The sequence below is a fragment of the Lissotriton vulgaris genome, chromosome 1_2 (assembly GCF_964263255.1).
Source record: "Lissotriton vulgaris chromosome 1_2, aLisVul1.2, whole genome shotgun sequence".
Taxonomy (NCBI): domain Eukaryota; kingdom Metazoa; phylum Chordata; class Amphibia; order Caudata; family Salamandridae; genus Lissotriton; species Lissotriton vulgaris.
The window spans coordinates 104,329,715-104,351,134 of record NC_141686.1 but is presented as its reverse complement, the minus strand read 5'-3'; the positions used below and the strand labels follow the sequence as shown (position 1 = coordinate 104,351,134).

The 21,420-nt window shown below is 47.5% G+C and overlaps 1 protein-coding gene across 1 annotated transcript in view; it reads left to right on the top strand.

The window, feature by feature from the left end:
* BORCS5 (BLOC-1 related complex subunit 5) overlaps positions 1 to 21,420 on the top strand; it is a 297,446-nt gene that overhangs the window by 44,770 nt on the left and 231,256 nt on the right. Inside the window, exon 2 of the mRNA XM_086952926.1 lies at positions 2,548 to 2,665. Within this exon, the coding sequence (XP_086809052.1) occupies positions 2,608 to 2,665 (58 nt within the window). The 5' untranslated portion in view covers positions 2,548 to 2,607. The remainder of the gene's footprint in view (positions 1 to 2,547; positions 2,666 to 21,420) is intronic.

Below are 21,420 nucleotides of genomic sequence, written 5' to 3'. Positions count from 1 at the left end.
ACACACCTAGCGTGGAGTGCGCACACAGGACGTCCCTAGAGAGTCGCGCCGTCCGCCGCTTTTCAAATGCGAGCGGCGCGATCATGAGGCACTTTTCTGTGGCGGCGGAGCGGGCGTGAGGAGTTCAGGTAAGTAGGCGGGGGGGGCTGGTGGCGATTGTGGCGCTTACTGCTGTGTGGGGGTGTGGCAGACTGTGGCCTTTCGTTTAAGTATTGCTGATAATCAGAGCCCCTTCACGGGCTCCGATTAACAGCAATACTTAAACGAAAGGCCACAGTCTGCCCTGTGCTTTAATAACAAAAGCGTAGGCACTTTCCAAACACAGCGTAAAGCACACGCTTTGTTTGGAAAGTGTCTACACAAATGTTAGTAAAGCGCGAGGCAGACTGTGGCATTTTGTTTAAGTATTGCTGTTAATCGGAGCCCGTGATTATCAGCAATAGTTATACGAGAGGCTACAGCGGCTGGGGAAACGAGCGGAACCGACGGCAAGATGGCCAGAGGGCAGAAGGGCACCAAAAACGAGTGGGGCAGAGGGCAGAAGGGCACCAAAAACGATGGGACAGAGGGCAGAAGGGCACCAAAAACGATGGGACAGAGGGCAGAAGGGCACCAAAAACGAGTGGGGCAGAGGGCAGGAGGGCTCCAAAAACGAGTGGGACAGAGGGCTGGAGGGCACAAAAAGCACAAAAAACGAGTGGGACAGAGGGCAGGAGGGCACCAAAATCGAGTGGGACAGAAGGCAGGGGGGCACCAAAAACGAGTGGGGCAGAGGGCAGAAGGTCACCAAAAAAGAGTGGGGCAGAGGGCAGAAGGGCACCAAAAACAAGTGGAACAGATGGCAGGAGGGCACCAAAAACGAGTGGGACAGAGTGCAGAAAGGCACCAAAAACGAGTGGGGCAGAGGGCAGAAGGGCCCCAAAAACAATGGGACAGAGGGCAAGAGGGCATAAAGGCACAACAACGAGTGGGACAGAGGGCATAAAGGCACAACAACGGGTGGGACAGAGGGCAGAAGGGCACCAAAAACGAGTGGGACAGAGGGCAGGGGGGCGCCAAAAACGAGTGGGACAGAGGGCAGGGGGGCGCCAAAAACGAGTGGGGCAGAGCACAGAAAGGCACCAAAAACGAGTGGGGCAGAGGGCAGAAAGGCACAAAAAACGAGTGGGAGAGAGGGCAGGAGGGCACCAAAAACGAGTGGGACAGAGGGCAGGAGGGCACCAAAAACGAGTGGGACAGAGTGCAGAAAGGCACCAAAAACGAGTGGGGCAGAGGGCAGAAGGGCCCCAAAAACAATGGGACAGAGGGCAAGAGGGCATAAAGGCACAACAACGAGTGGGACAGAGGGCATAAAGGCACAACAACGGGTGGGACAGAGGGCAGAAGGGCACCAAAAACGTGTGGGGCAGAGGTCAGAAGGGCCCCAAAAACGATGGGTTAGAGGGCAGAAGAGCACCAAAAACGAGTGGGACAGACGGCAGGAGGGCACCAAAAACGAGTGGCACAGAGGGCAGGAGGGCACCAAAAACGAGTGGCATTTGGTGCTGCAGAAACGCGAGGTTCGGTTCCTGGCGCACATAGCCATGGTTGCAGCGCACAGAGACCCTCCACTGCAGCGCACAGAGGAATAAAATTAGAGGGAACATTGGTCACGCCCTGCAAAATCTCCTGCCCGGGTGGGCGAGGCAAAAGAGTGACAGGGAGGGAACAAACAAGTCTCACTTCCAGTAAAAAGCGAGCGTTTATGACGTGCACCAATACAAAGCATGGGTGGAGCTTCCACCCCACTTCCAAAGAAACCCAACCGAAAACCAACAACACTAGACCTTGCAAGCGAGCAGCGTATGCGCTGCAATGCTAGGTGAGACCTAAAAAGGGGGAAAAAATTAAATATTGCCTCGGTCCATGGTATATCCTGCTTTTTTATTCCAATAACTTAACGGGGCGATGTCTAGGAACTGAACTGTTCAAAGTATATTAGGTGGTTTTTAACTAAACTTATCTGTGTCTATTTATTGCTGTACATATTGAACTTTTAAATGAGGACTGGCGATTCACAGGGAAATTCGGGTAGACTGAAATATATAGGTTGTTATCTGAGGTTCTTTGATTTTTTTTGTAAAAACAAAAATATTTTTAATGTCCTTTTATCAATTTTGACCAGGTCTTTGGATATGTTTAATCACACGTTTTGTACTGAAATCTTTTTAAAACTATCCTGTACTTTTATGGCCTATCTCAATAGATCGAATAAAGTTTATTGGCTTGACTTGGCTTGTACACACTTTTAAACAATGCCTTTCTAAACCTAGCTAATATTTCAATGGAGTATGACTCCCGTTTTAGTATCCTCACTGTTGCAGGTGCTAAGTGTGAAATGATTGTCTGAGCCTTTTTCCTTTTCTCATGCCTTTTAGACTCCCACAGGCAAATAACTGCTTGGTGATTTAAACATTTTATGAGTTAATCATCATGAAGGATGAAACCCTTTCATTTAAATTCTAATGTTTATGTGGATCTCATGTTTAATGTTTTATTCGGTCACAGGAATGTGTTAAAGAAGAAAGAGACAGAAACACATCTCAAGTCTGAACGTACTTCGGAAAAATGGGAGCAGAACAAAGTGCTGAAGCAGAGACAAGGCAAAGTGATCTGATGGTTTCTGGTGAGTGTAGAGGGATTTCTAAATTTGAATTACTCATTATATGTTTTTTCTATCTTGCCTTCTTAACTCCTGCTTATGATATAATTCCTTCTTTCACATTTACCCCTAGCAGTTCAACACCGAATGCATTAGGTGACTCTTTGATAACAAGAGATGTCTTATGGTGGAAAAGTACTTTCCTTACTCTTCCTCCCTCTTACAGTTTAGCTGCTTCCACAACAGTATACCTAATTGTAAGGGTCACTTAGCCCCTTTGTTGATGTTCATGGCCCCCTCTTAAATGGAACAAAAGACAAAAAGATGTAAATCGTTCCTTAAAAGAGTGCCTTCAACCACTGTGTTGTTTGCACAGCATATTCTAATCGCTGTTTGGTCCCTCTCTTGACGCCCATCTTTTAGATCAGTACCACCTGGTCACTCTCTCCTTTGTGTACATCTTTACAACAAACTTCTTGTATTCCTACAAATGCTTTTTGTGTTTGTTGCACCTATCTCCAGATGACTTGGGTATGTCGTTCCTTTACCACCGAGCCCTGCATCTGTTACACCAAATCATTTTTTTCCTTTTTAGGTCTCGCCTGAGCCAGCGCATGCGATACTATGGCGAGACATTTAGTAAGAGCGGCTTTTGGAAGTGCTACTTAAGCGGCCACCAGCTTGCGATTACGCGTACAAGCGCATACCTCGGTCCGCCTCTGCTTTCACTTTTGGTGCCGCGCGGGCGACGCTGCATCTGCTTTTTACTTTTGGCGGCATTCGTAGGTGGTGGCAGCTCCTGCGGGTCCCGCTTGAGCGCTGGGGGCAGACTGTGAGCTTTTCTGAGGGTCTGTGAGGTCTTCTGTTACCCTTTCTATTGCCATTCATTTTACCTTTTTTTTTTTAAAGCATTTTTAAATCTCTGCAATATTCTCTGATCTTAGCTGGGAATAGCCTCAGTTTTTAACATCACTCACCGCGGCTGCTGTGCCGTTTGAGTCTAGGGCAGGGCTCCATCTTCGGTGAGGATCCCGATCCCGGTGGGACCGTTTGCTGCGGTCTAGCTGGGGGTGGGACTTGGCTATTTATTGCACATGGCTGTCCGGACTCGCAGCAGACGCGCGCAGCGGGCGCGCCGGTGGCGCACCAAAAGCAAGCCCGTCCGTGCCCCAGTAGCGACCAGCCCCAGCCACTCTGGGCAATGTGTGCCCGGCCTGACCGCGAGGAAGCTAATTTACTCTTGTGATGCTCTGCTTGAAGTAAGGGGCTTCAGTTGTGATGCAGTTAGGCAGGGGGCTGTCCTGGACAATCTCTCCAGGAAATGCCTGGCGTGCAATTTCTGTTTGTTGAACAAGGCGCCCTATCCCTCTACCCAGATCTCGGGCAAACCTAGAATTCAGGCAGCACTTATTAATGCACGTTCAATGGTCAAGCATGCGGGGGACATTTTTGAACTGCTAGCAGATGACATATTGGATGTTCTTTTTATTATAGAGACTTGGCTCAGTGAGTCTTGCGCGCCGGTAGTGGCACTCTCCATCCCTAGAGGCTACAAAATTGTCAGGGCCGATGGGGGGGGCCGGGAGAGGGGGGGGGGATAGCGTTAGTGTTCAGGGTTGCATGTTCGTTCACCAGTGAAGTCATCCGAGATTGAGCGGAGGGGGAACCGCTTAACTTTGCCCTTACCAATTCTCCACATTTTACTCTAGGTGGGACATTGGTGTATCGTCCGCCGGGCCCCCCAGGAGCTTTCCTTAAAGCATTGGATGACATTATTATCCCACGTGCCCTATTCTACCCCAAATTTCTCTTATTAGGAGATTTCAATAACCATTTGGATACCCCATCCGTTCCAGAGTCAAGGCCTCTCTTGGACTCCCTGAGCCTTGCCCAGAAGACTCAACACGTGTTGCTTCCATCTCATGTAGGTGGACACCTTATTGACTTGGTCTGTTCTAATTTCTCCATCCAAGTCACTGATCCAGAGCCTATAACGTGGTCTGACCACTTCCTGATTAGGTTCTCCTGGTTGGATGATAGGTCTGGCAGAAGCCGTGCCTGTCCTCCCGCGCCACCATCCAAGAAGGTTAATCTACCAACATTCTCACTGGTCTTACGTCAGTCTAACCCAGCTCCCGCTACAGATTTAGAGGGGCAGTTGCCAATTTTTATCACTGGATTAGTCAGGGGGTTAGGGCCAGCTCCAAAGCTAATCAGGGTAGCATTCGACGCTCTCTTCCCTCGCAGCCATGGTATTCTTCCAAGCTCGGGGACTTGAAACTGGGGTGCAAGAGGTTGGAGCTCAGCTGGGGTCAGAATTATTGTACGACAGCAAAGGCAACCCTGCGACTAGCACAGAGAGAGTACTATATGGCCATTTGAAAGGCGAAAAGTGATTACTTCGCTGGGAGCATCGCGCTGGCCCGGAATAATAGTAAGGAAATCTTTGCGATTGTCCGGAGCTTCCTATCCCCCTGCGCCGAACAAAGTTCGCTACCTGTATCACAGGAGTGGTGCAAGGAGCTTTCCACTTTTTTTGTTGATAAGATTCTTAAGATTCAGGAGAGTGTTGGCCCACCTTCCGGACCTGCGGAGACCCCTTCTCCGGGGTCCCCCTCGAACCTTTCTGCGATTTCCGCCCAGCTCACCTCATTTCTGCCCACTACTGAGGCAGACATTCTAGCCATCCTAAGGTCTCTTAAGTCTGGCTCTCCTGCCGACCCCTGCCCGGCTCGGGTCTTGGCTGGGGTAGCAGAGGTAGTTTGCCCAGCAGTGGTGGATATGGTTAATTACCCCTTCTGTCTGGCTATGTACCTGTCCAATGGAAGCAGGCTAAACTACTACCCCTCCTGAAGAAACCCTCATTGGACCCTTTGCTGCCGGCTAATTATCGGTCCATCTCACTTCTTCCAGCCCTGGCCAAAGTCTGTGAGAAGGTGGTCTTTCGGCAGCTCGAGACGTTTGTGGAAATATCAGGGGCGCTTCACCCAGCTCAGTCAGGATTTAGAACTGCCTACAGCACTGAGACCGCATTGGTGGATATGTCAGAGGCCATCAGAGTGTCTCGACGGGGGCGGCAGGGCGGCCCTGATCTTACTTGACCTCTCTGCCGCCTTCGACACGGTGCCCCACCAGCGGCTCTTGGACAGGCTATCTGCAGTTGGGATTTCGGGCTTGGTCTGGGAATGGGTTAAATCCTTTTTGGATTCCCGTTCGCAACAGGTCAGCATGGCTTCCTGCGCCTCCACTGTCAGGAACCTGGCCACGGGGGTTCCGCAGGGCTCCACCCTAAGCCCCCTCCTATTTAATATTTACTTAACTTCGCTAGTCAGTCTGGCTCAGGAGCTGGGCGCAAAAGTAATACCGTATGCTGACAACACGCAGCTGCTCTTTACTTGGGGTGGTTCGCACTTGAATACGGTAGCCGCCCAGACGTGCTTAGCCTAAGTATTTCATTGGATGGCCCAGGCTTCCCTCAAATGTAACGAGGATAAATCGGAGTTCCTCCTGTATGGCCAGTTCCCCGCAGACTTCAGACACCGCTTCTGGCCTCCTAACCACCCCAGCCCGCAGTCCGAGGGCGGGCCATCTAAAAATCTGGGGATTTGGTTTAGTGAGGACCTTCGATTCAGCGACCACGTGAAAAAATTGACGGGGTCTGTTTTGGCACTCTCAAAACACTCAGTAAAATTTTTCCTTTTCTCCGAGAGTAGCCAAGGAGACGATCACCCGTGCCCTGATCCTGTCTAGACTAGATTATGCTAATGCTCTGTTCCTTGGCTTGCCTGGCTGCGCATGCTCCAAATTATTCAGAACGCCGCAGCTAGGCTCCTCTTTAATACCTCAAGGAGATCCAGCGCGTGCCAATACTTACGGGAACTACACTGCCTGCCGGTGACTCAGCGGGTGCAGTTCAAAGCTATCACTCTTACCTTAGGAAGCGTTTCGCTTTCTATGTGCCAAATTGCCCTTTGCGATCGGCGTGTCGCCGCCGGATGATTGTCCCGCTCTTCCGCAGAGTGCGGCTGGGTGGCCAGTCACTCTCTGTCAAAGCTGCGGAGGCATGGAATGCGCTTCCTCCCGTTCTTCAACTCATTCCTGAGTTTCAACTTTTTAAAAAACATCTTAAAACACATCTGTTCAGCAAGACCCACTAATCTGAATCTCGCCTCTACCCCTGCTCTCCCCCCACGCCAAGACACTCTAGAGCAGGGGTACTTATAGTACGTCTCGCAGGCCGATGGCGGCCCGCGGACCTTGCAGACATTGTACCCGAGTTTTAAAAAATTTTTTTTAAAGATGTGTGCAGCCAGAGCGCGACTCAGACTCTGCTGCTCTGTGGGGGCTGGGTGATTCCGGCCATAATCAGAGTGGGGCGACAGGGGTGCTGAGAGGTGAACTAAGCCTCATTAACATACGAATGGTCTTTTAAAGACCTGTGAAGAGCTTTGGGCGGCTGTGTGTGTGCGCCTGGAAGCTGTCACAGCCCGAGCACACACAGGCAGGGTGAGGAGGGAGAGCGAGGGAGAGGGAGGGAGGGAGCGTGAGGGAGGGAGAAGGAGGGAGGGAGGGAGAGCAAGCGAGGGTGAGCGAGGGAGAGAGAGAGTGAATGAGTGAGGGAGGGAGAGTGAGGGAGGGTGGGAGGGAGAGCAAGCGAGGGAGAGGGAGGGAGAGCAGGAGAGGGAGGGAGGGAGCGTGAGGGAGGGAGATCGAGGGAGGGAGTGCAAGGGAGGGAGGGAGAGCAAGGCAGTGAGAGGGAGGGAGGGAGAGGGAGGGAGGGAGAGTGAGAGGGAGTGAATGAGAGGGAGAGCGAGGGAGAGGGAGGGAGGGAGTGAGCGAGGGAGAGCGAGCGAGGGAGCAAGGGAGGGCGAGGGAGGGAGGGAGAGCAAGAGAGGGAGCGGGGGAGAGGGAGGGAGCGTGAGGGAGGGAGGAAATAGAGTGAGGAAGAGGGAAATAGAGGGAGGGAGAAGAAAACAGAGAGAGAGAGACAGAGAGTGAGACAGTCAGGGTGAGTGAGACAGAGGAAGAGAGGGAGTGAGACAGTCAGAGTGAATGAGACCGAGGGAAAGATGGAGAGAGTCAGAGTGAGTGAGACAGAGGGAGACAGAGAGAGAGGGGGGGAGGGAGAAAGAGATATATATATATATATATATGTGTGTGTGTATATATATATATATATATATATATATATATATATATATATATATATATATATAGATATATATATATATATATATATATATATATATATATATATATATATAGATATATATATATATATATATATGTATATGTGTGTGTATGCCAGGTCTGGTGGCTCAGTGGACGAAGGCGTCCGCTGCTGGGACCTGTGATCAACGGGTACACAGACATAATATTGAAATTTAAATATCGATATACAATTATATCGAAGTTTAAATATCGATGTAACACAATATCGAAGGTAAGTAATATCAACACTATTTAATATCGATATCAGTCATATTGAAGTTAAATATATCGATGTGTAGTAATATCGATGTAAATAATTTCGATGTTACTAATATCGATTTTCTAATAATTTTTTTGTATATTATATTGTATATAATATGTTTTTAAGTATTTATTTATGTAATTTAATTAAATTTAGAATTTTAGTTCAGTAGCGGGTTGTGGGTTTATAGGGGAATAGGGTGGGAAGTAATTTAATTATGTTAAAATAAATATTAATTAGTAGGAATGAATAATTAAATGTAATTAATTGGTAATTAATTTTAAATTGGTAATAATTTTTAATTAATAGATTAATTGATAAATATGTTATGTAGCGGGTTGTGGGTTTATAGGGGAATAGGGTGGGAAGTAATTTAATTATGTTAAATTAAGTATTAATTAGTAGGAGTTATTAAATAATTTTAAACAATTGGTCATTAATTTTAATTAATTGATTAATCGATAAATATTGATTACTTGATAAATATGTTCTGTAGTGGGTTGTGAGTTTATAGGGGAATAGGGTGGGAAGTAATTTAATTATGTTAAATTAAGTATTAATTTGTAGGAATTATTAAATATTTTTTATTAATTGTTAATTATTTTCAATTAATTGGTAATTATTTGTGTAATAGTTTATTTTTTGATTAATAAATGTTATTTTTTATTTATAACTATGTTATTTTAACTCCTACGCTATCCAACACTTTCCCTACTGTTGCACTCTCTGGAGTTGGAATAGTAATTTTTACCCCTATGCTATCCAACACTTTCCATACTGTTGCACTCTCTGGAGTGGGAATAGTAATTTTTACCCCTACACTATCCAACACTTTCCCTACTGTTGCACTCTCTGGAGTGGGAATAGTAATTTTTACCCTTACGCTATCCAACACTTTCCCTACTGTTGCACTCTCTGGAGTGGGAATAGTAATTTTTACCCTTACGCTATCCAACACTTTCCCTACCGTTGCACTCTCTGGAGTGGGAATAGTAATTTTTACCCTTACGCTATCCAACACTTTCCCTACTGTTGCACTCTCCGGAGTGGGAATAGTAATTTTTACCCCTACGCTATCCAACACTTTCCCTACTGTTGCACTCTCTGGAGTGGGAATAGTAATTTTTACCCCTACGCTATCCAACACTTTCCCTACTGTTGCACTCTCTGGAGTTGGAATAGTAATTTTTACCCCTACGCTATCCAACACTTTCCATACTGTTGCACTCTCTGGAGTGGGAATAGTAATTTTTACACCTACACTATCCAACACTTTCCCTACTGTTGCACTCTTTGGAGTGGGAATAGTAATTTTTACCCCTACGCTATCCACCACTTTCCCTACTGTTGCACTCTCTGGAGTGGGAATAGTAATTTTTACCCCTACGCTATCCAACACTTTCTCTACTGTTGCACTCTCTGGAGTGGGAATAGTATTTTTAACCCCTACGCTATCCAACACTTTCCCTACTGTTGCACTCTCTGGAGTTGGAATAGTAATTTTTACCCCTACGCTATCCAACACTTTCCCTACTGTTGCACTCTCTGGAGTGGGAATAGTAATTTTTACCCCTACGCTATCTAACACTTTCCCTACTGTTGCACTCTCTGGAGTTGGAATAGTAATTTGTACTCTTACGCTATCTATGTTTATAATTTTATTATTATTACTTTTATGTTGTTATTAATTGTTATTTATAAAATTAAATTGTTTATAAAATTATTTATATATATTTAATGTATGTATTTTTTAGTACTTTTATGTTATTGTAATTTATATTACTATTGTATGTATATACATTTATATGTATATTATTATATTTTTATATATTTATAAGTTATTAAAATAATTAATTTAGAGTTATTATTAATGAAAAATATACTATGTATTATATATTTATTAATAATTCTATTTTTTTACATTATTTGTTAATATTTTATAACATATTATATTTATAAACATGTTTATTACATACATAATTATTATTTTGTTAATATAATATTTGTATTTAATTAAAATATAACCATATTTTACAAAAAACGATATTTTTTTACATTCAATATTTTTTTTCCGATATTTTGGTACTTGCCTTTTTAAAGATAGTATCCCAATATTTTGTCCATCGATATTTGTGTTGCGATATTTTTGTATATCGATATTCTGTCTGTCGATAATTAGTCAGACATTCTGATCAACCTCATGGTCACAGGTTTTTTTTGCTCTAGCCCCGCCCCCGACCCCACTGATCCCCCCCCCCCCCCCAAAACCCCACCGGTGCGGCCCTCAGACACAAACCACACTGTAAATTTGGCCCGCGAGAGAAAGTTTGTGAGTACCCATGCTCTAGAGTAACAGTGCGCGCTACAAATGCAATATAACCTAACATAACTTTTGGTGCCGCACGCGCGACGCATCTGCTTACACTCTTTCCATATTGCCGCCCCCTCCAAACGTGCATGTGCTCTCCTTGACCCGAATCTACTAGCAGGTCTGTTGCTTTCCCTACTCATCCATGTCCCCTCAAACGACCTAATCCTTATGTGTTTTTTTTTTGTGTTTATTTTTTTTATTTCCTTTTTGAAAAAGCGTGCGCACATACAACTCCCGCTTCTCTCCCTCCCCCACCACAGAGTTGCCTGTGCTTAAACCAGCGGTGGCGTGTTCTTGCAGTGAGCTCTTGCGTGTTCTTGCGTTGAGCACCACTTTTTACTTGCTAGTCACTCCCGTGGGCCGTGCTGTGACTACTCTGCCGCTTGGCCCCTTTTTGTCTCACTCTTGCGTCCTCGCGCAGCTACCTGCCTTCAGTGCTCACCTACCACTCTCCCTTTTACTCTGGTTCTCGTTCCATTACCAGCATCCCTTCTGCTGTGTTTCAGTTTGTCAATCGGGTGCCAATCTCGCTGCAGCAGCCCTTCCTGTGCGCAAGCCCGCTACTTCACTGCTTCACCATGTGCGCAACGCTGCATCTGTTTACACTTTTTAGGTTTTGCCTGGCGTAAACGATGCGAAAGCATCGTTTCGCTAGGCGAAAACCTATTGATATATAGTATGTGGGGCATGGTCCGTCCCCAGTCTCCCATTGGCTAGCTCCATAAATGAGGCTAGCCATTGGGAGACGGCTCTGTCCGTCAATCCCGGACCAGATTCGGGGGCGTTCCCGAGAATTTTTGGCTTTTGGCGACGTCACGCAACGTCAGCCGAAAGCCTGTTCTCGCGAACGCCCCCGAATCTGGTCCGGCATTGAGCCGGCACCCACCTTCCTTAAGCACAGCCTGCGAAACTCAGGCACTGACAGTGGTCGACCTCGAGGCTGGGTAACCGTGTTCGAGTCTCGGCAGGACGCTTAGGGGCCCATTATGATGTCGGGCGGATTGCCTCCGCCAGGCTGGCGGTGGCCACCGCCTGCCTGGCGGAGGCAATCCGCCCGACATCCATGTCCTGATTCCCCTCCGCCAGATTAGGAGGGCGGAGGGGACAGCAGCGGACGGAAAGACCGTCCGCCGCTCTACCGCCGCGGTCGCCTTGCGACCGCGGTGGTAATAGATCAATATGGTGGCGGTGTCCAATGGACACCGCCAGCCATATTACAATGGCTATATAGAGGCCTTTCCGCGGCGGCAATGCCGCCACGGAAAGGCAGGCGGCAATTGCTGCGGGGGGTCCCCTGCGGGGCCCCCAGGTGATGACAGAGGTGGAGGGGGACATGGGGGGTACCTATGGTACCCCCCCACATTTGCATATGCAAGGCGGCAGGCACCGCGCGGTGCCTGCCGCTTTGCATATGCAAATGCGCAAAAGCATTTTTAGCATTGTGGCGGGCGGTGCAGAGTGCACCGCCCGCCACAATGCTTAAACTACAGGATGTGCCCGCTACAGTGGCTGGCACATCCTAATTCCCCCCCACGGGACCCCCGCCCTTTTAGGCGGGCGGTCCCGTTCTCCGATAGGGTGACGGGTGGACGATGTCCGCCCGTCATCCTAATGGGGCCCTTAATCTCCCCGTGCCTAACAACATGAATGTGTCCGTATCTAACGCAACATGTGCTCATGTAAAGCGCTCTAACCCCTTCGGGTCTCGTTAGCGCTACATACAACTTTTTTTTAAAAAACATTAATGTGTACTGCCTAGCAGTGGCATCGGGAGCGGGGGGGCCCTCCGGCGGACGGGAGGCAGCATACTCTTTACGCCCCTATTAACTCCACCATGTGGGAGAAGTTCCGTAGCTCACCTGGGCAGTGCTCGGCCTCTCTAGTTCTGCAGACCAGGGTTCTAGTCTCGGGCCTACTAGATAGTAATTTTACTGAGGTGTTTATTCAAAAGTGCCTTTTTTGTGTTCACGAGTGGCACTGCTAGGTTGAAGCATTACATATTAATTAAAAGCCCCACTCTCTTCTTCTTTGGGCCACAGGGATAACGTGAGAACTTGTGGGGCAGAGGGGGGGGGGGGAGTGCCTATGATAGATAAGGCTCTTTGGTCTGGTTATAGTCTAAGTCTGCTAGACAGAAATTTTACTGATGGGTTTATTTAATATACAGCCCAGCCAGGGATCTTCTTTTAATTATTTAGAACTAATACAGCCTAAGCTGAGGATCGAACTCTGCTCTCCAGCTCCAAGGTCGGCAGCTTTATGTGTTACGCCACCTCTCCTCGCTTCACTTTGTTTCCATTGCGTGACCTTTAAGTGCCCCTGGCGCACAAGCAGGGGCCTACTATAGTGCTTCTCTATCGGAATGCACTGTGCGGCCCCCCGGGGTATACACTATGCGTCATGTTTTCTGTTCCGATTGGTCATGCCTTTCCACAGTTTGTGGGTGGCCACAAAGCCTAGCAACCGTAAAGACAATATCACTACATCCCATCTAATTGAGTTAACTTCAAATTATCAATTTCTCAGTTCTCGAAATAAGGTATTCAAGCCAAGCCGGCTGTTGCGTGAAGAAAGTTAGGCAGATGCTCTTAAATATACTATAAACAGAAGATTCGTTTTAAGGTTCCTCTCAATATGCAAAAAAAAAGAACTAAGGATCGATCATGTATCTATAGAGCTATCCTGTATATTTGTTTCTGCATTTCAATAGTAGGAATGAGTGTATAAGAGAATCGGGTTGCCTTTCACCTGATTCACTTGTGCCAAAGTAAATAGTGGCCAAATGTGTTGGCAGAGTAGACAGTAAGGCTGGAGGTTGGGACACCCAGTTACCACTTGTTGGCTGACCTTTGATGCAGGGTGAGTACAATAGAAAGTCCTGGACAATGAATGTAATAATTATGTGGAGCGCCGTCTTGTGCACTGTGAGGCTATCGGCAGGGCTTAAGCAGCAGCAAGTTGAACCCACTATTTCAAAAGAAGGAGTTTGTGCAGGTTTTTTTTTTTTTAAATGGGTGGTGGACACTGTCATTCGTTTTTAAGGACCAAGGCTTGTTTTTCATCCTCGGACTTCATCTAGAGTAGGAGAGACCGGAAGGAGAGGAAGAAAGGAGGAAGAGAAAAAATAGGAAAATTGTGATAAATGAGAAAGCATGAATGGAAAAGAAACTGCGAAGTGAGATGAAGAGACAGGCAGTGTGGCTTGCTGGAAGAAGGGTGTGAGGTGGAATCCAGTTTAGACAGCCTTGGTATTTTTCAAACATGGCATTTGTAAGTGCCAGTGGCGGGCTCTTAAAAAATCTTTAGGCCCCTGCACTTATTTATAAATTCAACCCTAAATGGAGTACATTGCTGTGTGCCACTTTTACTGTGTGTACATGTGTTGTGTTTGCATAGCGCAAACATTCCCAAAAGACAGCAGAGCAGTGTACAGGCTCAAAGGAAGCGAGCAGCAGTGAAAGGTGGATGTGAATGTCCTCATTCTGTTTCGAACAGTAGTCACACAACTACCAAGAGGCCCTGTGTGTTGTGGCCCCACACGCTTTCTGTTGGCTAGGTGAGTGTCTTTGACAGGCGTACCTATTGTGTTTTTTTGTTCGAAGCCTACATCTTTTGGACCTTCGGAAAGCGTCCATGAGAATGCATTTCACCCATTGCTTGCCAGTGGCTTTGTACCTCACATTTTCTTGCTTTTATTTGGACTGTTCAGCTTGAGTTTGTCCCTTCCATTGCCCAGTCAAGTCAAGTATTACACCGTCTCCTCCCTCGGGACTCGCTCCTCTCTCCGAACTTTGCCTCGCAATGCAGGAACATCGCTGCCAGCAGCAGCAGTGCCGACCGGTGGGGCCGCATCCCAGGCTGAGCTTTGTGGGTAACCCGAGGAGTGGCAAGGGGTCAGCGGTGCCACCGGCAGGTCCTGGCTCTGCAGTCACGCAGCTCCCAGGATGCAGGACTTCTGCTCATACTCTCCTCCCGTCACTCACTCTTCCCTTTCACCACACTCTCCTTCTCTCACTGCCTCTCTCTCTTCTGCTCATACTCTCATCCCGTCACTCACTCTTCCCTTTCACCACACTCTCCTTCTCTCACTGCCTCTCTCTCTTCTGCTCATACTCTCATCCCGTCACTCACTCTTCCCTTTCACCTCACTCTTTCTCTCACTGCATCTCTCTCTTCTGCTCTTACTCTCATCCCGTCACTCACTCTTCCCTTTCACCACACTCTCCTTCTCTCACTGCCTCTTTCTTCTGCTTATTCTCTCATCCCGTCACTCACTCTCCCTTCAACACACTGTTAACTCTCTCTAATGCACCACTCTCTCTCACCCTAATTTTTTTTAGGTTTTGCCTAGCCAATGCTTACGAAGTAAGCATTCGCTAGAAAAAACCTAATGAGAATAGTATATGGGGCTTGGAATCCGCCCCGTCTTCTATTGGCTAGCTCCATAAATGGAGGCTAGCCATTGGAAGACGGGCCTGTCCGTCAATGCCGGACCAGATTCGGGGGCGTTCCCGAGAATTTTTGGCTTTTGGCGACGTCAGCCGAAAGCCTGTCCTCTGGAACACCCCCGAATCTGGTCCTGCATTAGAAACACCGGAAGAAGATGTCCGGCCCGCCGCCTTCCTTGGGGAAGCCATTTCCTGCCTTGCCGGTCTCCCGTGTTGTGAGGGAGACCGGAGATGCTGCCCGCAGCGAGATCCGTCCCGAAGGAAGCAGCCGTGTGCCTCCAGCCAGGGCCGCGCTGGGATTGGCCCAGCCGGCCGAGCCTCCGCCACGTCATCCGGAGGAGGAGTGGAGAGCCTTGTACTTGCTTTCAGGAAACCGGTACCGAGGGAGGGGGGGGGGTGCAATTGGGGTTGCGCCACCACCAGCTCTAAAGCCGACAACGGTTGCGAGATCTAAAGCGCTTTCTAAGTGTCCCGATTGCATTCATCGTACAATTTGTCTTCCCCTGCTGAGAAAGGGAAGCGCTCCGATCTGTGTCTTGCGCCCGGACACCTCCGGAGTGCGTGATGCATTAAATGAAGATGCCTGCAGCACGTGGAATACCAGAGTGTGCACAAAACAAATGCGCCCCGGGTTTGTGCACTTCATTGGATGTGAGGCGGTGCTGTCTGTACCAGTCGCCTCGCTCCTACGCAGTATGGTTTGGCAGGACTACATGCGAGCCTTTCCCGAGCATCGCCCCTCGGCCTGGCAGCTGCGGGCGGGCCGTGTAATTGAGCCTGTGTTCTTGGACTTCAGAAACGGTCCGCGTGTGTACGTCTAACGCACCTGACTCGGTTCTGCGGTGAACTGTTTCATCAGAATGATTTTGTGGGCAGTTCCTGAGTCAGACGCAGAGCGGCGGATCAGCTCACGTGCTGAGAGACGGGGAAGCCCTTGCTTGACTCGGCGTGCCTTTTCAAGCAGCAGGCTGTGAAACCCCAGCGCTTTAGCGTGTTAAGGTCGCGGGTGATAGAAAAAAAACTGTCTCCGCTTCTCACGGAGGTTAAAGTTGCATATTCTTGTGAACAGAAACGCTCCGGAATTCGAAAGACCTTGACAGCATATGATGTATTTGGCGACTTGGAAAAAATCCCGGTTTGCTAGATGACAGTGCCAGGGTTTTTGCACATCATACCAAGGACATGCAGTGTGCAGGTATGTGCTTTGTATATGCACTATTTACGCGTGTGCAGAGTCCAGTTTGCAATTTAAAGAAAACTGTACAAATAAACAGTTCCGGTATACAATTGTATCCCCTTTTGTACTGTAGCTGGTTACGGAAGGTATTAGACACTGAAACAACGTTTCTAACATGTTTATTGTCCACAAATCCACCTCGGCGTGCTCTTGTTACTGTGTCACTTACTCAAGGGCGCATTTTATGGGGTGCGTGATAGGGATGCAGGGAAGCAAGCAAGACCAGAAAAAGACTCTTCATTTAGCAATGTGACCCACATCCAACGTCTTCCCCCCCCCATACAGATTTGTTGAAATGAAAGATGGATATAACTGGGAGGTGGGCACTGCTGTGTTGCCATTCTGCTTTGTGGCTGCGCGAGGCCCCTTCCCACGCGTGTGTGTGTTTCCCGTGCCGTAAGTAATGCTCATTTCTCAGACTGCTGAAGTAGGCGTGGGCTGCACAAGGTGGTGGGTTTCCTACCCCTGCTGCTGTTCTTAGAACTGGTCCCGCAGCATCCGCCCCCCTCGTCGGAACGGCTGTCCTCGCTGCACGCGCAGGGTTCAGTTTGTGAATTGCTGACTCGTTTCCATGGGCACGTGGCTGCCACGCTGGGTGGGGCGCTCCGCATTAAAGAATTTGGGTGTTCTACTGGTTTAGGGACATAATTTAACCTTGCCTGGTCACATTCCTTCTTAGTAACAAAACAAATGTATTTTGAAAAACACCTTCTGTGATGGAGAACCTTCCACATATTCATCATGTAAACTAAAGCTGACCTCTCCCGTGCACCTGCCTGTGCAAATCTCTTGTTCAGTTTGAAAGGCCGGCCACTTTAGGATGTCAAGCATCCTTATGACAAATATGGCACCCTCAGCAAGTTGTGTGATTTTTCTTTTCTTTAATTTTTTTTTATTCTACCAGTTACACTGGATGCTGTGGTTTGTGGGCTCATACTCTAAACGAGAAACTCCATGTCCCAAAATGCATTGTTCTACCAGCTAAAGGACCTGAACTGGTTGAAGGTCTCATGATATGGGGACACTAGGGCAGGGAGGCTTGCACACGTCTAGAATGTCCGTGCCCCTGTTGCCTGCTTGTGCCTCCGTGTGCCCCTGTTGCCTGCTTGTGCCTCAGTTTTCGTGCCCCTGTTGCCTGCTTGTGCCTCCGTTTTCATGCCCCTGTCGCCTGCTTGTGCCTCAGTTTTCGTGCCCCTGTCGCCTGCTTGTGCCTCAGTTTTCGTGCCCCTGTCGCCTGCTTGTGCCTCAGTTTTCGTGCCTCTGTTGCCTGCTTGTGCCTCCGTGTGCCCCTGTCGCCTGCTTGTGCCTCCGTGTGCCCCTGTCGCCTGCTTGTGCCTCCGTGTGCCCCTGTCGCCTGCTTGTGCCTCCGTGTGCCCCTGTCGCCTGCTTGTGCCTCTGTGTGCCCCTGTCGCCTGCTTCTGCCTCTGTGTGCCCCTGTTGCCTGCTTGTGCCTCCGTGTGCCCCTGTTGCCTGCTTGTGCCTCCGTTTTCGTGCCTCTGTTGCCTGCTTGTGCCTCCGTGTGCCCCTGTTGCCTGCTTGTGCCTCCGTGTGCCCCTGTTGCCTGCTTGTGCCTCCGTGTGCCCCTGTTGCCTGCTTGTGCCTCCGTGTGCCCCTGTTGCCTGCTTGTGCCTCCGTGTGCCCTTGTTGCCTGCCTGTGCCTCCGTGTGCTCCTGTTGCCTGCTTGTGCTGTGTGGGTGTGTGTGAAGGGCTCTGTGTGGCTGTGTGTGTGGGAAGCTTTGTGTGGCTGTGTGTGTAGGAAGCCTTGTGTGGCTGTGTGTGTGGGGGGCTCTGTGTGGCTGTGTGTGTGGGGGGCTCTGTGTGGCTGTGTGTGTGGGGGGCTCTGTGTGGCTGTGTGTGTGGGGGCTCTGTGTGGGGGGGCTCTGTGTGTGTTTGTGTGTGTCATTTGCGAGAGATAAAGCTAGTGGCATTGTAAATGACAATGCCATTTATTTATGTTAAAAAAAACATAAATAAAAATAATGTCAAGAGCAATGCCAATAGCTCTAACTTTAACAAAGGCAAAACCATTGCATTGTAAATGCTTGTTTCCTTCTTGGCTCTATCTCTATTCAATATCCCTCCCCGACTCCTCCTGATTCTATAGAGCACTTTTCAAAAAAGTTTGTAACCATCGTCCATTTGCGTGAGATTACGCTATTGGCATTGTAAATGAAAATGGCATTAATTTCGCCTCGACCCGAATACACCAGCAGGTCTGTTACTTTCCTTACTCATCCATGTAAGGGCTGCTAGCATTTCAGGCACACAGAGCCATGCATAGTTTTTAGGCATTGCAGATGGGCCTCAGACTTTCGCCCTGCCATCTGAAGAGGTCACTGTCGACAGACTGCATTTCAACACCGCACATACTTGACCATCTGTGTGACCAGAGACATGATGTGACTATATGAAATTCACTTCTCAGCAGTGAGCACTGAGATTTGATATGCCACCAAGTATTTGAGGCTGAGTTCAGTGTTTCTTACTGTGGTGCTGCCCTTGCACTACTTGGCACATTTGAAACTGCAAACAAGCATTGGCATAGCCAATAGGTCTCCTCTTTGGGAACTTATAAGTGTTTAACCATGCAACAGTTAATGTTGTTGCACCAAGGATATTGTGCTGCATAACTAAATACTTACAAGGTCCCAAAAGCGAGACCTATTGGCTATGCCAATGCTTGTTTTATAAGCCCACCCCATGTATCTGTTTCCCCCTATTGTGGTGTTTCTTCCTATTAATTTGAAAGTGGAAATGAAAGGCATGATGAGTGACCTAATTAGGGGTGCTGTGGGCGTCACACATTTGGCAGTGCTCAGTACATAGTGCACTTACGTGAATGAGTGACCTTGAAGTAAGTTGCACAGTTTTGGTAGTTCTTGATTAGCCAGAAAGAGGCAATTTTGACAGCGGCACAAAGCAGACTCATTGGTCTATGATAATCCCTTCTTGCTCTTCTTTCACAATGTGTGCATGTGAACCTTAACGAAGAGGAACTAAACTGTGAGTAACTCGGGGGGCATCAGCTTTAGGCATCGGTGAGGTTCAGAGGAACACTGAAGGGGTTCTATAAAAACAAAATATACAAGGAAAATATTTCCACAGGAACACTTCCAGGTTTTTTTAGTTGGAGTTTTGTTGGGGAGGAAGAGTTATGAAAACACCTCTTCTTGGTGGTACTGTCCTAGAAAAGACTAGGGACAGTTCTTGGGTTTCGGCTGTTGGTTCTTTCTCTCTTTCTCTCTCTTTATCTCTCTTTCTCTTTCTCTCTTTCTCATTCTCTCTTTCTCATTCTCTCATTCTCTCTTTCTCTCTTTCTCTCTTTCTCTTTTTCTTTCTCATATATTAATATGGTTAGGTTTTGTTAGCAATGTTCATGCGATTTCCATGATGTGGGTCAATGCGAGTGATACTCGGGCGTTCATGTTTAGTTCAAATATGTCACGTTTTATTGGCATGTAAACTTGGCTAACCAAATACAATCTCCAGTGTAATAAATAAAGTGAAAAGGCAGCATGAACTCTTCTGCCCTCATACCTACTTAATACCCTCCTCCCATGCCTGTCTCCCTAGAAATAGTCCTCTGTATTGCCTCAATCAAGTCAAATCTATTCCTTAGGATTGCACCAATTATGGAATCTGTAATTTAGTATGTTTGGGCTTCATTATGGATTAGTAATGATCTAACTTGGAGTTGTCGTAGCCGGTGCTGAAAAACATCGATAAATGACATTATTGGTAAAGCCCCTTCCTTCACCATGTGCTGCTTTGCAAAGCTTTTCCATACCAAAATCCACCAGTTTTCACTCAGTTCTGCTCTGAGGGGTGTTTTTGTTGCCCCCAGAGAACAAAGCTCTATTGTTTGCCCACCAGTGGATGGAAGATTAGTCAACCCAGCCTGCCGTACAAGGGATATGTATCTGTGACTAAACGTCCCAAAAATATCACTTCAGGTATCTGGCTACATACACTCTGATTAATTAAATGCTCTTTAAAAAAATAGACCAGAAAATCTTCATCTTAGGGCAAGACTAGAATATGTGTGTCATAGTTCCCTCCTGTTCGCACCCCTCAAGCATAATGGGCTTCTCCTGCCCCCATCCTTGCAAAGCATGCTAGGGTATAATGCCACCTATACAGAATCTTAAGAGCATTTCCCTACCATCTGCATGGAAGGCAAAGTTGGCAGTTTATCTCTGTATATCTGCTCCTGATGTAAACTGGCGAAAAGTAATCCCTCTTCTCAAGCAACGCTGGAATGTGAGTTTATGGTCTACCCCCTCACTATTTAACAGAGTGTAGATTTACTTTTTTAAGTGACATGTTTGTCCTTTGAGCAATATGAGGATTTTTTTGGAAAGGGGTGAGGGCTCTGATGGCTCCATGTTCAATTCTAAGACTGAGCCACCAGTGTCCCAGTTGCATGTAATGGAAGAGCTCCGATTTGGGGAGCACATACTCCTTTCATTTGCTCAAAGGTTTTATTGGTATCACAATCAAACAAATCTATAGGGATTTTACACCCGCCCCATAGCCTTTTTTGCTGCATGGTAATGGAACAATTTGGGGTCCCCAGACCTCCTTGGCGTGGACGCAATGAGCATTGTCTCCTATCATGCATCAAGTCTTTTTTTTTTTTTTTGCCTGCCAGGTATAGGAGTATTGCGAACACCAGAACCAGAGCATACGGATAGAGCAGAACGTTCTCAATTACCCACAAGGGATTCTACACTGGGACCATACTATTAAGGTGTACGAGTGCATACTGCTTTGGTTAAAAATATACATGAGATCAGTTGGGAATGTGGATAGTGACCACTGGTTACTCCATGTCGGAATTGTAACCGGGGGTCGAGTAAAACCTTATGATAAACACATATAGCTGGTCAGCCCTGATGAAGTCATAGGGTTACACCCTAAGACTACGAAACACGTGTTGTCTAAAAAGAAGGGTATAGAAGGGGGCAGTAGGCTGAAAATACAGCCATTTAAGAAATAATTATGTTAATGAATATACATTGTACTGTCACTTGAATTGATGGCGTGTGCTTAAAGCTGTATGATTTTTCTTTCTCTCCCTGGATTGAGTTTGGGGGAGTTGGGTGAATGTTCCCCCTTTTAGAGCACTGTGGTTGAGAGACAAGATTTGATTTGTTATAGTGTGACTTTCCAGTGAGCACCTGAATCCTATTAACTCATCCATTCTTGATTGTATAGGAGGAGTATTGACTGGAATTCCATGATGTACTC